Source organism: Peromyscus leucopus, chromosome 1, assembly GCF_004664715.2.
Source record: "Peromyscus leucopus breed LL Stock chromosome 1, UCI_PerLeu_2.1, whole genome shotgun sequence".
Lineage (NCBI taxonomy): Eukaryota > Metazoa > Chordata > Mammalia > Rodentia > Cricetidae > Peromyscus > Peromyscus leucopus.
Window position 1 is genome coordinate 76,519,217 of NC_051063.1, and position 15,888 is coordinate 76,535,104.

General features: G+C 45.1%; 1 protein-coding gene across 1 annotated transcript in view; it reads right to left on the reverse strand.

Annotated features, from left to right (window-relative positions):
- The window catches only part of LOC114704404 (integrin alpha-M), a 49,091-nt gene that overhangs the window by 7,107 nt on the left and 26,096 nt on the right, over window positions 1–15,888 (reverse strand). Inside the window, exons 13-16 of the mRNA XM_028885647.2 lie at window positions 13,445–13,585; window positions 13,154–13,363; window positions 4,257–4,387; window positions 4,005–4,168 (exon numbers count right to left, since the gene is read on the reverse strand). Of these exons, the coding sequence (XP_028741480.1) occupies window positions 4,005–4,168; window positions 4,257–4,387; window positions 13,154–13,363; window positions 13,445–13,585 (646 nt within the window). The remainder of the gene's footprint in view (window positions 1–4,004; window positions 4,169–4,256; window positions 4,388–13,153; window positions 13,364–13,444; window positions 13,586–15,888) is intronic.

Consider the following 15,888-nt stretch of genomic DNA (forward strand, 5'->3'; position numbering starts at 1 on the left):
AGGAGGAGGAGGAGGAGGAGGAGGAGGAGGAGGAGGAGGAGAAGAAGAAGAAGAAGAAGAAGAAGAAGAAGAAGAAGAAGAAGAAGAAGAAGAAGAAGAAGAAGAAGAAGAAGAAGAAGAAGAAAAGAAAAAAGATAATATGGTGCAATGCCAAGCGGCAGTGGTCTTGCACACCTTTAATCCCAGCAGTTGAGAGGCAAAGGCAAGCAGATCTCTGCGAGTTCGAGGCCAGCATGGTCTAGTCTGGAGTTCCAGAACAACCAGAGCTGTAACACAGAGAAACCCTGTCTTGGGGTGGGGGATGAGGGTGGAGTGGTGGCTACTCTGTAAGGTATTAGAAAGCTACTTATGTTTCTTTCCAAGTTTTTTGGTTTGGTTTGGTTTGTCCTTGTTATTTGCTAGTTTGTCTCTGATACACTCACCTAGGCATTCACAGCTTAGGAGTGAATGACTGGAGAAGAATTTCTAAGTAGAGTTCATTCCTTCTCCCTATTATTTCCTGATCTCCAAAATGTTTCTATTTCTAGCCAAGCTAGCTCTTCTTCCTCTTCCTGTTTCTCTCTGGGTCAGTCATTGCTATTCTCCCGCCAAAGCACAACCCTACTCTTTTAAAACCAGGACAGGGAAGAAGTCAGGCCATTGGCAACAAAAGAACACGTTTAACTTCATCAGTTCAGTCCCCCAAGTCAGTTCTCTCTCGTTTGGAAATGAATCTGTCTGAAAATGGACGAAACTGGCAACTACTATACTAAGTGAGTTAGTGCAGACTCAGAACGACAGAGACCAACTGTGGGTCCTAGCTTCTGATTTCTAACAGGATCTCATTTCTGACGGGAGGGTGTGTGTGGAGAGGACAGAACAGAGGGCACCATGAGGAGAGAGAGGAGGCATTAAGGGAGAGGAAAATGAGGGTAATGGAACCCATGGGATGTGAAAGGACAGGAAGAATACTGGAGGGCAGAAGGGCTTACGTGGGATTAGAAATGGAGATAGGGAGGCAACCGAAAATAAGTACGTATGAAAATGCTATAAAAGAAGGTTAATATCGTAAGCTAATTAATTAAAAACTATGTTGGTCCTATATTGACATTCTTGATCCATTTGATGTTGAGTTTAGTACAGGATCAGAAATAAGGATCCATTTCCATCCTTCTGCATGCAGCAGTCTGGTTGATTAGTACCATTTGTTGTAGATGCTAGCTTTGCTGGTGATGTGCATTGTTGGCCTCTTTGTTAAAAAATAGAATAAGGGTTGGGGATTAGCTCAGTGGTAGAGTGCTTACCTAGCAAGTGCAAGGCCCTGGGTTCGATCCTCAGCTCAAAAAATAAAATAAAAATAAAAAACAAAATAAAATCACGTGACCGTGCAAATGTGGGTTTATGTGCATGTGCTCAATTCTCCTCCAGTGAACAGTGTGTCTGTTTTATGCCAGTACCGTGCGTTTTTACTCCTGTGGATCTGGAGCATGGTTTGGATCTGGACTGGCGATGACCACAGGGAAACTGGTCTTTCAGTGACAATCAGGCAGTTGGTAAATGAACTCACAGTGATTGTGATAAGATGCACAAGATTCGCACAAGCGGGGGGGCCAGACAAAATGCCAGCATGGAGCAGGAAACAGCAGGAAGTCCCACTCCCGGCTGAGGAACAACCGGCAATTGATGGCAGAGGGAAAGTCAGTTTTCTTTGAGGGTGCGACCCCTAGGAGGTCAACCAACCTGGGGATGCCCATTTCCCAAGAGTACTTGGGCAACACAAATTGGACTCAATGGATTTTTTTTAAAAGGACACAAAGTTGAGTGGATAAGGAGATAGGGGTGTCCCTGGAAGAAGCTGGGGGAGAAGGGTGAATATGATCAAAATACATTGTATGAAATTCTAAAAAAAATTAATTAAAATATTACTTTAATTAAAAAATAATTATATTGGACATCTATATCACTTGCCCCCAGGGCCAAGGAAACTTCAGGAAAGGTGGGAAGAATGTAAGAGCTGAAGGGCAGGGGAGCAGTGTGAAGCAGTCTTCTGGATACGGCAGGGCCACTGCAACCATGAGCATCAGATTCAGAGGGTCACAAAAAATAAAAATGATATGAACGTAGCCCAGGGACTAGGTGGGAAAATAAGGAGTTCAGGGGGCAAGTAAGAGTAATGCAGGTGAATCTAACCAAAATCCACTGTATACACATGTGAAATTGTAAAAGAAAAAGACCACACTGAACACGCAGATGAAGTCAGGAGGTAAAGAAATAATTGAGACAAACACTAGACAGCAAAAGGCACATCTTACTCAGATCCTGCTGTAAGAAGGAAGAACAGCTCACATTTGGGGGACAAAAAGTTGATTTTTTTTAATAAATTGCTTTATATTAGCAAGTATTTATTGTGCATTAGAGTTGATAATGATGTTATGGCTTCAAAAGAAAACGTTCCTATTTCAATGTCCATAGGCTGAGGGCGTAAAATGGTATGATTTTTGTGTTTCTCTTAACAGTCTTGGGATGGACTGGCAAGATGACTCGGTTGGTAAAGGTGTCTGCTACCAACCCTCACATGTAAATGTGTGAATAAATAAATCCAAGTTATATTTTAAAACTTTCAAAGTCATTTAAGCCAGATGTGGTGGCGCACACCTTTATTCCCAGTACGGGGGAGGCAGAGGCGGGGGGGGGGGGGGATATCTCTGTGAGATCCAGACCAGCATGTTCTACATAGCAAAAACAAAACAAACAAAAAGAGCTTTAAGAGGCCGGGGAGGTGGCTTGGGGGTTATGAGCACAGCTGCTCTATCTGAGGACTGGGGTTCTGCCCCCAGCATCCATGTCAAGCAGCTCACAACTGCCTGTAAACTCCAAGCTCCAGGGATCCAACACCCTCTTCTGGACCGAGGGTACCCACATTCCTGTGCACATATCTACACAGAGACATATACATAATGGAAGAGACATACACAAAATTAATTAAAAATATAATAAATCTTTCTTTAAAGTAGTTTTTTAAAGATTCCTTGGCAAAGAAAAGAAAAATAAAAAGAACAGAATGAAGTGTGTTTGGAAAAGCTGTAAAACTTGTATGTTGATCTCTAGGGGGTTTTGTTTGTTTGTTTGTTTTCGATACAGGGCTTCTCTATGTAGCTTTGCGCCTTTCCTGAAACAAACTCTGTAGCCCAGGCTGGCCTCGAATCACAGAGATTTGCCTGCCTCTGCCTCCCAAGTGCTGGGACTAAAGGCATGGGACACCACTGCCCAGCGCTTGATCTCTAGTTTTGTATGTTTAAAATAGTCATTTAAAAACAATTTTGGGACACACTGAGACCTCACACACACACACACACACACACACACAAATGGAGGTAGACAATAATAAAAATGTTAAGTTGGAGATGTCGCTCAGTTGTAAAGTGCTTGCCTAGCATACACAGAGTTCTGAGTTCAGTCAGTCCCCAGCACAACATAAAACTGACTGAGGTAGTATATATACTCCGCAGTCCCAGCACTTGGGAGGTAGAGGTCATCTTCCTAGGCATATAACGAAGGTCAGCTGCGACTACATGAAACTTTGCCTTGAAAAAAATAATTTACTATCTTTATCATTGAGTTAAGTAAAAACACGGAGTTTCAGGTGGATACATAGAGTACGACAATCTATGTAAATTTTAAACATACAAAATAGACACGGTGAAAACACAAACGTATGAAAGATATTCTCACACTTTTAAAAAAAAGAGAAAGAAAGACTAAAAGAAGGAAAGAAACAAACAAGCAAGCAAAGCATAGTTTGCTCACAGACACGGGGGTCCTGGGCTCTCTGCGCAGCGGACACAATGCAGAAAGAAGTGCCACCCAGTCACCTCTCTGGTAAGGCTTGGTGGACTTCCCCACTCATTCTAGCCAGGCTTTAAAAGGCGGTCAGCACCAGCCAGAACTTTCTTCTGCTGGAAGACTGGGCAGACCGAGATGAGACACTGGCACGGAAATCCGGAAGTTCACCCAGCACCTCTCACCTTCTTGAAGCCGATCCTTGGTGACCTTGCGCACGCGGAGGCAGACTCTGACCTCCCCGGCATCCCTGTTTCCCTGCATTTGGTTTTGACATTCAAACACACTCCTTGACAGAATCTTGGGAGTGAATTCCAGGATTGCCTCAAGTCTTATCACAGGCTGGGCTCTAGAGGGACACCAGAGAGCCATTAGGAACGGCCAGACGGCAGAGGTTTTCCAAAGGGGAAGAGCTGGTATGACCTGAGGGTTCTCACCTGAGCAGCAGGAGGGACCCCTGCGCCCCAACAGCCAGGTCTGTCAGGCCGTCCATTGTGAGGTCCTTGCCCCCACTCAGAGACTGACCGAAGTACTGGAGTCTGGGGGAGAAGCGGGCGCCGGTGATCCGCTGAAGGCAAGAAAGAACGCCAGGAAAGGTGTGATTCAGTCGCCCAAGGCAGAGAGACTCTCTTCTTTACCACCCATACTTTCCAAGGAATTCTGATGACTTAGAACTTATTAAGGAACTGTTTAAGTCATGATCTCCAAACAATACCCAAAGTTTTCCTGGATTAATCTGAGTTTCCTAAAGAAAGCTAAAAGTTTTACAGGAAAGAAATTTTTAAAAAAATACACTATTTCGCCCATCCGGATCTTATTTATATGGTCAGGAAAACACAAACATTGAATATTGATCTAACCAAAGCTATCACTTTTATTACATTTAACTTCCTTGAGGCAGGGGGATTCCCACACCAAGACTGCTCATGTTGAAGGTCAGAGGTCAACTTTTCAGGAATCAGTTCTCTCCTTCCACTATGTGGGTCCCAGGAGCAAACTCAGGTCATCAGGTTTGGCAGCAAGGGCCTTTACCTGTTGAGCCCTCTCGCCAGCCCCAAATTCTCAAATGAAAACAAGAAGTAGGTGGGGCAGCAGAGGAGAAAGAAGGAACTGGCAGTTCGCATGTCGCATGTCACACCCTCAACAGGGGGAAGCCAGTGTTAAACAGAATCAGGCAGCGGGGCCAGCAAGGCTCTCAGCAGGGAAAGGCACTTGCCCTGCAAGCCTTTTGGCCTGTGTTTGATCCTGTGACCCACCGTGGGAGCCAAGAACTACTCCTGAAAGCTGTCCTCCGACCTCCAAGTGCCCCTGCCCTCACAAACGTGTCACACTCACAGAACAGGAGTAAAAAAAACTGTGGAACACTGGAGCTGGGAGGCTTCCCTTCCCTGATGCCTTCCTCAGCATCTCTGATGTTTACCCTAGGATGGTGAGCACTGTGAGTCCGCAGAAAGCTCACTGGGTTCTCACTCACAATGACCAAACGTTTTTTCATACACTTGCACACATGTTGGACTTCTTTTGAAAGAATGTGTGTTCTGACATGTGCCCATGGTTTGTGTCAGGCAGACGTGCATTGGAATATTACCCTGCCACCTAAAGAACGGAGTCCTGTCTGCTGTGGCAGGGAAGGAAACCAGGCTAAGTCGAATGAGCCAGGCACAGAGAGACTAATCCTGCCTATAGTTATTTATTTACAGAAAGAACAGGTCTGGAGAGGTGGCTCAGCGGTGAAGAGCACTCGCTGCTCTTCCAGAGGTCCTGAGTTCAATTCCCAGCAACCACATGGCAGCTCACAACTGTCTGTAACTCCAGTTCCAGGGGACCTGACACCCTCACACAGACATGCATGTAAGCAAAACACCAATGCACATAAAAACAAATAAATCTTTAAAAAAAAAAAAGTAAAAGAACAGAGTAGAGCTGTGGCCACTAATATTGAAATGGGAGGGAATGATGGCAGGTAGAGGGTGGGTAACGGGAACTACACAGTCGATCAAGGTGGTTTGTTCCTCAGTAATGCAGCTACAGTTACAACAAAACCGTGATAAATTTCCAAATAATTCCAAGAGTCTGACATTTCCCAGTACAGAAGCTGTGAATATTTCATTTATGGTGAGGGTAACACCAGCCACCTGAGCCAATTATCACACATGCCATGACTTATGAGCACACACAAATACTGTGTGCAAATTAACTCTTTCTATTTTTTTTTTACTTAAAATTTGGAAAAACAATCCTGTCATTTGAAGAATACGGTGAGTGACTGAGGAGCTGAAAGTGACATTCTTAAGAGAGAGGACAGAAATCATAGGGGAAATGAGATTTTTTTCTATTATTATTATTATTATTATTATTATTATTACGTTTGTTTTTTGGTTTTGCTTTTTTTGTTTTTTTTGTTTTTTTTTTTGTTTTTTTGTTTTTTTTTTTTTTTTTTTTTTTTGGTTTTTTGAGACAAGGTTTCTCTGTGTAGCTTTGCGCCTTTTCCTGGAACTCACTTGGTAGCCCAAGCTGGCCTCAAACTCAGAGATCCGCCTGGCTCTGCCTCCCGAGTGCTGGGATTAAAGGCGTGCGCCACCAACGCCCGGCTTTATTATTACGTTTGTTTATGGGGAGGTAGCGCATGTGCAAGCCCCAAGGTGTGTGTGGAGGTCAGAGGTCAGCTTGAGCGCTCTCTTCTCCCACCCTGTGGGTCCTGAGAAAGAAATTTAGGTCAACAGACTTGGAAGCAAGTGCCTTTACCACTAAGCCATCTTTTTCTTGATAAAACTTTTAGAACTATTTTGACTCTTCAAACTACATATAAGATTAATAACGAAGAAAACAAACTGTTTTTGAAGACTTTAAGTCATTTTTGTCAAATACTTAATGCAAGGAACTGCACATTTAAAATGGTTAAGATGGTAAAATTTAGGCCCCATGTATTTTACCATATTTAAAAGGATCCCACCGGAGCTAAGGCTGCAGCTTGGATGTGGCGTGTACTTACCACACCCAAGCACCACAAAGAGAAAACAGACTTCCACCACCTCACAGGAAGATACGGAAGTGTAACCTGCTGGGAATGTCTGACACTCTCCATTTTATTACACCTGCTTATCTAGTCTTGTGAGCATGCGTGCCACAGCGTGTGTGCCGAGGTGAAGGACAACTTGAAGGAGTCAGTTCTCCCCGGTCACCGTGGGTTCTGGGGACTGAACTCAGGCTGTCAGACTTGGTGGTAAGCACTTTTCCCTGCAGAGCCAAAATGCCAGTCCAGTGATTGATATCTCAGTCTAGCTGTGCTTGCTCATACATAAAAATCCATTATGAGATCTGTGTGTCAGGGAAGCACACACACACACTACACACACACACACACACACACACACACACACACACACACACACACACACGAGGCACATGCGCATACACATACACACATCTCTAAAAAGGCCAGGCATAGTGGATCACACCTTAATCCCAATATTCAGGAAGCAGAGGCAGGCGGATCTCTGTGAGTTTGAGGCCAGCCTGGTCTACAGAGTGAGTTCTAGGACTACACAGAGAAACCCTGTCTCGAAAGAAGGAGGAGGAGGGGGATGTGGCAGGAGAACTGTGCTAATAAAGCCACCTTGAAGTAGCTTTATTGGAGTCAGTGACTGGCTGACCAAAATTAGCCATAGAGATGTTGGAGGACCGAGGAAGTCAGAGAGAGAGCAACAGGAAGAAGGAGGGGCTTGAGGGAGGTTTCACAGGCTTTTGGATCAGGAAAACATGGAGAGTAGGGTCAGTCCCTCTGCTGTTCCTTGGATTTATCAGATTTTTATCTCAATTTCTGACTCCCGAGTGTTATTAATACTAGAACAATTAAGGCAAACACTTCAGGAGGAGGAAAAGAAAAGGGGTGTGTTTGCTGCCAGTGACCTGGCAAGCAGACACTGTAACAACGAGCCACGTTCCTAGTACCCCATGCACTGTTTTCCTGGGAGGATGTTCCCTTTGAAATGACCTACAATGTGCCAGGTTGGAGGTCCTGGCTTTATTAGCTGTTCCACTACTTATCACCTCTGCTTTCCATCATATGAGAAAAAATATAAACAACAACAACAACGAAAATAACACAATCCATTTTGTGTTTTCTTTAAACCACAAACTATGGGTAAACACACACGTGTGCACATATAAAGTACCCCGCCTTCAGTATTCACCAGGCACACAGCCCCCAAGAAGCTCCCCAGGCTCTGGACACACTGGTAGCATTTAGTGGGGTGAGGGGTGAGGGGCCAGGGGGCACATAGAACTGGAGAGATGACCCTTCCAGAAGACCCACAGTAACTCTAACTCCAGGGGATCCGATGCCACCATCCGGCCCCCTCGGGTGTTAGGAAATATTCCTTTACACTGTGATTGGTTTAATAAAAAGCTGGACGCCCAATAGCTAAGCAGGAGGTATAGGCGGGACTTCCGGAAAGAGGGAGCTCTGGGAAGAAGAAAGACAGAGGAGTCACCAGCCAGACTCAGAATAACCAGGACAGGCAAATGCAGATGAGGTAACGAGCGCGTGGAAGAACACAGATTAAAAATATGGATTCATTTAAGTTATAAGAGCCAGTTAGGAACAAGCCTAAGCTAAGGCCGAGCTTTCATAATTAGTAATAAGTCTCCATGTCATTTTTTTGTGAGCTGGAGGCCCAAAAAGAAAAGTCCATTTACACTCAGGTCACTGGGCAGAGCGGTGCACAGATATACATGTAGACAAAACATCCACCTGCGTAAGATAAAAGACATGGTTTTTAAAAGAACACTTGAAGTTGGGAGGGAAAGGCGGTATGGGGGAGAGAAGAGGAGTTGGAGGGAAGGAACAGAGGTGGATTTGATCAAACACATTACGAATGCATGAAACTCTGAAATAAAATCAACTTTGAAGTGCTCTCTCCTTGGCCTTGCTTTCCTCTCAATGTGAGCTGTGGTGTCGATGGAGAGACCAGGGCTTCCACTGTTTGCTTTATATAGAAAGTTACTTAGCAGACATGTAGAACCTCTGTAATAAAAACAAAGCTAAAACCACAACCTACGGACCCATTTACACAGAAAGCAGCTGTACCAATAAAAGAGAGTGTGGCGTCAATATGTGTAAACTGTGGCAAGGCCCCACGGCAGCAAAGTAGGAGAAACAAATGTTCCTCAGTCCTGTCTAGAGCAGCCGTTCTCAACCTTCCTAATGCTGCGACCCTTTAATACAGTTCTTCATGCTGTGGAGACCCCCAACCATAAAATTATTTTCGGTGCTACTTCATAACTGTGATTTTGCTGCTGTTGTGAATTATAATCTAAACATCTGTGTTTTCTGATGGTCATAGGCAACCCCTGGGAAAGGATCGAGGGACTTCCAAAGGGTCACGACCCACAGGTTGAGAAACATTTCTCTAGAGACTGGGTCCATCTGGGAGGAGATAATCAGCACTGTGGGCTGTTTCTAGGGTAGGAGGCAGGATAGGAACTGGCTGGGGAGGGAATGTTCTATATTGTTTGAGGTTTTCTTTGGGGGGGGAGAATTGGGGTTTGGAGGGTCTGTAGAAAGATCTGGATATAGGGCTCAAGCTTGCCTTGAACTTGCCAGACAGCCAGAGAGGGCCTTAAACGTGACCATTCCTACCTCTGCCTCCTGTGCTCTGGCTTTACTGGTGTGTTCCACCACATCCAGCCACGTGCCTCTATATTGAAAAGGATGTGAGTTATGCTTGTCAAGACTCACGGAATAAATACTTACGCATTTTCTATTGTAAGTCTGAAAATAACTGTGAACAAACGTTTCTAGTTAATAATCTGCATGTCAGAGTATTATGGACAAAGGCAACTGATAACACAACTTAATTTAAAATGCATCAAAAAGAAAGAAAGGGCTGGATGTGGAAACACAGAACTGTAATTGTAGCATTGGGAGGTTCAGGCAGGAGGACCATGAACTGGATGCAGAGTGAGACCTTGTCTCAGAATAAATGAATGAATGAATGAATAAAGGAAAGGCGAGAGAATGAAGTCTCGGTGAGTAAAGCACAGGCTGTACAACTATGAGAACCTCGATCTCTAGCACTGTGTAAAAACTGGTCATGTCAGTCTGTAACCCAGCACTGGAGGGTGGAGACACCTGGATCCTTCGGGCTTGCTGGCCAGCTTGACTAGCCAAACTGGTGAGATCCAGGTCACTTGCAGTGATAAATGGAAATGGAAATGATCCTGCTAAGCAAAATGAATCAAGCACAGAGAAACAAACTGTATGTTTTCCAGGCTTTTAGGACTGTCACATGATCCAGAAATCCCACGTCAAAATTTCATTCAAAAGAATCAGCATAAGAATCTTAAAGGAATGTTAAGCACATCCACATTCATTGCTACACCATTCACAAAAGCCAAGAACAGGAATAACTTGCATACACCATGGCTGACAAGAAGTCACCCCAACAATGACATTTATCTATAGTGGAATACAATTCATCCCTTATTAAAAAAAAAAAAAGGAAAATCTGTCTTCTGTGCCAATAGGAAGGAATCTAGAAGACATTGTTCTACTAAAATAAGCCAGACACAAAAGGCCAAATCATTGCACCACAGGAGTTGTCTAAATCAATCAAATCATACAAGCAAGCAGAGCATGGCAGTTTCCAGGGGCTCAGGGAGGAGGTGAACATGAAGGATTTCAGACCAATGCCTAGAAGCTGCTAGAACAGGACAAGTATTAGAATATACATTTCAAGTCTCGTAAGAGGAGTGGTCAAAGATTTGAGCATTTTTAACACAATAAAAATTTTTTTAAAGAAATAGAAGAAAACAAGAGAAAAGACTAGAGACCAGAGACCGGGAGACCACATGGCCTGAGCTCTCTGGGGGAGAACACAGCATGGCTAAGTCAGGCCAAAACTGCAAGGACCCCACAGGCAGGGAATTCACGTGGCAGTGAATTCACAGAACTCACAGAGTCACTGCAGAGGAGCCCAGTTCTGGGGCCAGGATTCAGGATGACCCATCATCGGTGTGAGCTACTTAATTTCAAGATGCAGCAGAAGAGAAAGATGCTGGGTTCCATTATTCAAAACTATCACTAGCCAAGCCTGGTGGCTCTCAGCTGTAATCCCCACATGCAAAAGCCTTAATTTATATGACCTCCCCCACTAAGGCTCCAGAAATATAATGGAGGGGGGGGTGGAAAGAATATAAGCACCAGAAAATAAAAAGAAAAGCTATGAAACGTCCTCTCCCGGGCATGATGCAACCATTCCAATAATGAACTCAATGCAAATACATCTGCCAACGCTGAGTTCAGACAAGAATGGGCCCGCCAGTCCCACAGCCACTAAGACCCAACCAAGTAAACACAGAGACTTATATTGCTTACAAACTGTATGGCCGTGGCATCGACGGAGAAACGGCTCACGAGGGCCTGCCATGCCCTCTACTGAACAAGTGCACTGAGAGAGTCTGGGAATTATGGAGTTACAGCCATCAGCTGAGCATGGTAACCCTAACCAGGTGCCAGTGGAGGGCTCCAAACCATGGTCTGTGGTAATACATTGTGCACCCTAATACACTTGCTTGAGGATCAGAGGACACAGCCAGCCACTAGTTCTGACCTCTACAAAATCCTCAGACTAAAGAGAGCGAGTTCCTGTTCCCTCACACCTTATATACCTTTCTCTGCCCTGCCATATTACTTCCTGGGGTTAAAGGTGTATGTCACCACTGCCTGGCTCTGTTTCTCTCCTAGACTGGATCAATCTCATGTAGCCCAGTGTGGCCTTGAACTCACAGAGATCCAGATGGATCTCTGCCTCCTGAGTGATAGGATTAAAGGTGTGTGCCACCACTGCCTGGCCTCTATATCTAATCTAGGGCTGGCTGTGTCCTCTCATCCCCAGGTAAGTTTTATTAGGACACACACTGTATCACCACAATGGTCACATAGGTGGCCCTGGTTAACCTTAGTGCATCTCAAATCAAAACAAAAACGCGTGAGTATGGCTACATAGGGAGGAAAGAAGGCTAGGAGAGAAGGGGAGATGGAGGGGGAGAGAGTTCAGAATGTATTGTATATGTGTATGAAAATGTCAAAGAAAAAATTTAATTTGGGGGCTGGAGAGATGGCTCAACACTTAAGAGCACTTACTGCTCTTGAAGAGGACCTGGGTTTGATTCCTGGCACCCACATCAGGCAGCTTACAACTGCTTGTGACTCCAGCTCCAGGGATCCACTGCCCTCTGACCTCTGCGGGCACCTGCAGGCATGTGGTGCACATAAACTTATGCAGCCATACACACCAATAAAAATAATAAATCTTTAAAATAAAACTTAATTTTAAAAGCGTCAAAAATATGAAGAGGGCTGGAGAGATGGGTCAGGGGTTAAGATCATTGGCTCTTCTTCCAAAGGTCCTGAGTTCAATTCCCACCAACCACATGGTGGCTCACAACCATCTGCAATGAGATCTGGCGCCCTCTTCTGGTCTGCAGGCATACATGCAGACAGAACTTTGTATACATAATAAATAAATACATAAATCTTTAAAAAAAAATATGGAGTTAACTGACTTCAAAAAAATATGAAGAAAGGGACTGAGCCTTTAATCCCAGCACTTTGGAGGCAGAAGCAGGTGGATCTCTATGAGTTTGGAAGCTAGCCTGGTCTGCATAGTGTATTCCAGGCCAGCCAAGGCTACATAGTGAGACCCTGTCTCAAAAAGAGGGGGTAGGGGGTAAATAAGGTGGAGAAGTGATTGGAAGAGTAGAGTATTCCACCATCAGTCTCTCACACACAGACATACACACACATATGCACACATGCATGCAACACACACAGACTTTTTAATGTAGCAATAGCAGAATTTTAAACCCAACTCAGGAATAGAAAGCCCTAGGTTCAGTGGGATTCTGTAAAGTGTCCAACTGTAGGGATTTCCTATGACGTGGGATTTTGGGTACTAAAGCAGGGATATATCTGGGGAGAAGAGAATTCTTGGTCCCTCAGCCAGAACGGGGCCAGAGGAAGGACTGCACAATGGTCAGCGTTATCATACATCTCTCCAATGGCCTCACTGCAGCTCCACAGCCAGTGCTGAGCACTTAACATCCTCACCCCTGCCGCTTGCCAGCTGTGGTCCCAGGTCTCAGGATAAAGTTGAGTGTGGGTGCCCGAAGGCATCGCCTACCATTACAGAGAGTTCATCTAGACTGGAGACTCCCTGAGGCATCTGTGAAGGGTGTTGCTGCTTTAAGGTGAAGGAAAGCCGATCCGGCAGTTAAGTCAGAGGCTCCAGATCACACAAGTCAGTGCTATGCAAGGCCAGTGGGGACTTACCTGGCTGTGAGGGATACCGATGCTGACTGTTGATTCTCCGTGAAAAATGTAGACAGCACCCTGATTGTCCTGTTCTCCTGGGGCCCCGATGGCCACATCTGTCAGCTTGTCCCCATTCACATCTCCCAGCACTGTCAGAGCTGCCCCAAAGCGACCCCAGGGATGGCCCTGCTCACCACGGAGAATAGCTTCACACCGCCACTGCGCCCGCTGCGAAACAGAAACAGTGACAGACCCAAAGCCCTGGCCACCGTCCACCTCGCACCCAGCCCCACCCGGCCCATCACTCACCCCCCTAGGCAAAGGACACACTGACACCTGGCCTCCTCGGGTCTGGTCGTAGAAATGAGGGGCCCCAATGAGGATCAAGTTGGTATTGTCATCACCATTCATGTCCACGGAACAGAGGGTGGCCCCGAAGTAAGAGCCAATCTGAAAGAGAAGGGGCAAAGATCACATTCCTCTTCCCACCTATGAAGAGCCTGGGAGTCTCCTGTCTATGAAGAAGTCCATAGCCAGACATGGTGGTGCACACCAGCACTCAAAAGGCAGAGGCAGGAAGATCAGGAGTTCAAGGCTGCATAGGGATAGATCATAAGACGTGTCTTGAAAAGAAGAGGGAGAAGAACAAGATCATGACTGGGGAAAATCATATGGAGAAGATATGGTTTTCTATATGATTTGTGGTGTTTTGAATGAGATTGGCCCCCCATAGGCTCATATATTTGAATACTTGATCACCAGGGAATGAACTCTTTGATAGTGTTAGGAGGATTAGGAGGTGTGGCTTTGTTGAAGGAAGTGTGTCACTGGGGATGGATTTTGAGGTTTTCTTCTTTGTTTGTTGTTGTTGTTTCAAGACAGGGTTTCTCTGTGTCATCCTGGCTGTCTTGGAATTTACTTTGTAGACCAGGTTGATCTTGAATACACAGAGATCTGCCTGCAACACAGAGATCCCTCCTCCAACCCCACCCCCTGCACCACCATACCTGGGGGGGTTTGATATTTCCTTTCTTTCTTTCTTTCTCTCTCTCTCTCTCTCTCTCTCTCTCTCTCTCTCTCTCTCTCTCTCTCTCTCTCTTTCTTTCAGATTTATTTATTATGTATACAGTGTTCTGCTTGCATGTATGCCTGCACATCAGAAGAGGGCACCAGATCTCATTATAGATGGTTGTGAGCCACCATGTTGTTTCTGGGAATTGAACTCAGGTCCTCTGGAAGAGCAGCCAGTGCTCTTAACCCCTGAGCCATCTCTCCAGCCCTGAGGTTTTCAAATGCCCACACCTGGCCCAGCGTTTCTTTCTTTCTTTCTCTCTCTCAGCCAATAGATCGAGATGTAGCTCTCTCTTACTGCTCCAGAGACCTGAGTACTACCATGCTCCCTGCCATGATGATAATGGACTAAACCTCTACAATTGTAAGCCAGCTCCCAGTTAAACACTTTCTTTTATAAGAGCCACTGTGGTTGCAGTACCTCTTCATGGCAACAGAACAGTGACCAAGACATGATTCACGATACATTTTGAGAGAGAGAGAGAGAGAGAGAGAGAGAGAGAGAGAGAGAGAGAGAGAGAGAGAGAGAGAGAGAGAAGAATGTCAAGGATGAACTCCAGGACTTCAGGCATGCTCGGCAACTGGTCTACCATTGAGCTACATCCCCAGCCCAATCAATTGAATACGCTGCTAACTAGAGGAGTATATCATGAAGTCAGTGAGCAGTAAATTTGGATTTAATTCAAATGGTACTTCAGAGAAATTACTAAGGCAGCAAAGAAGATGATACATTGGAGAACACAAATATAATATCTAGAAGAGTAGACATGGTACCCTTTTAGATTAGAATTCTTTGTAGGGACAAAGGATAAAGTCTAATTTGGCCATAATCTATGATTGGATTAAAATTACAGTTACAAGCCTGGAGGTATAGCTCCATGGTAAATTACTTGTCCTATATTCCTAAAGCGCTGAGTAGTTGAGTCCCTAGTACTGAACAACTTGCTACCCAGAAAGTTTTGTGTTAACCTACAAGGAAAAATGTCTTTTTAAAATGCTCAATGTAAGTGTGCAACATTTATCCATAGAACTCAGCCATTCATCGTCCACTTACTCATTCATTCAACAAAGACTTGTTTGCTGAGCACAAGACTGGGCAGCAAGCAGAGTGTCCTCAAGGACTCTCAGCATAGCAATGCAGAGAGAAGAAGAGCAAGGGACAGCTAGACGGGGATGTAGTACAGGTTTCAGACTAGGAGACGCCCCTGGAAGGAAAAGTACAGAGGATTCAGGACACCAGTCTCTGTCCCACCCCACACCCACACCACTGCAGGGGACTCACTGACCACCCAGGAAGGCACAGAAGCTTTGCCCTGAAGTCAATGGCATTTTTTTAGGTCAGGTTAATTGGGGGTAAATTTTGCATAAAATAAAATACAACTGTTTTAGTATATAGTTTTAGAGTTTCGACAAACATCCAGTCATATAATCATGACCACCATCAGGGTAAGGAAGCCCTCCTGGTGCCTCACAGTTGGTTCTTCCGCATTGGCAATCCCCAGAAAGCACAGATGTGTTTTCTGCCCCTGTGTCCGAGCTGTTCTTTTCTATGCTGTAAGAATGGTTTACCTAAGCTGGGCGTTGGTGGCGCACGCCTTTAATCCCAGCACTCGGGAGGCAGAGCCAGGCGGATCTCTGTGAGTTCGAGGCCAGCCTGGGCTACCAAGTGAGCTCCAGGAAAG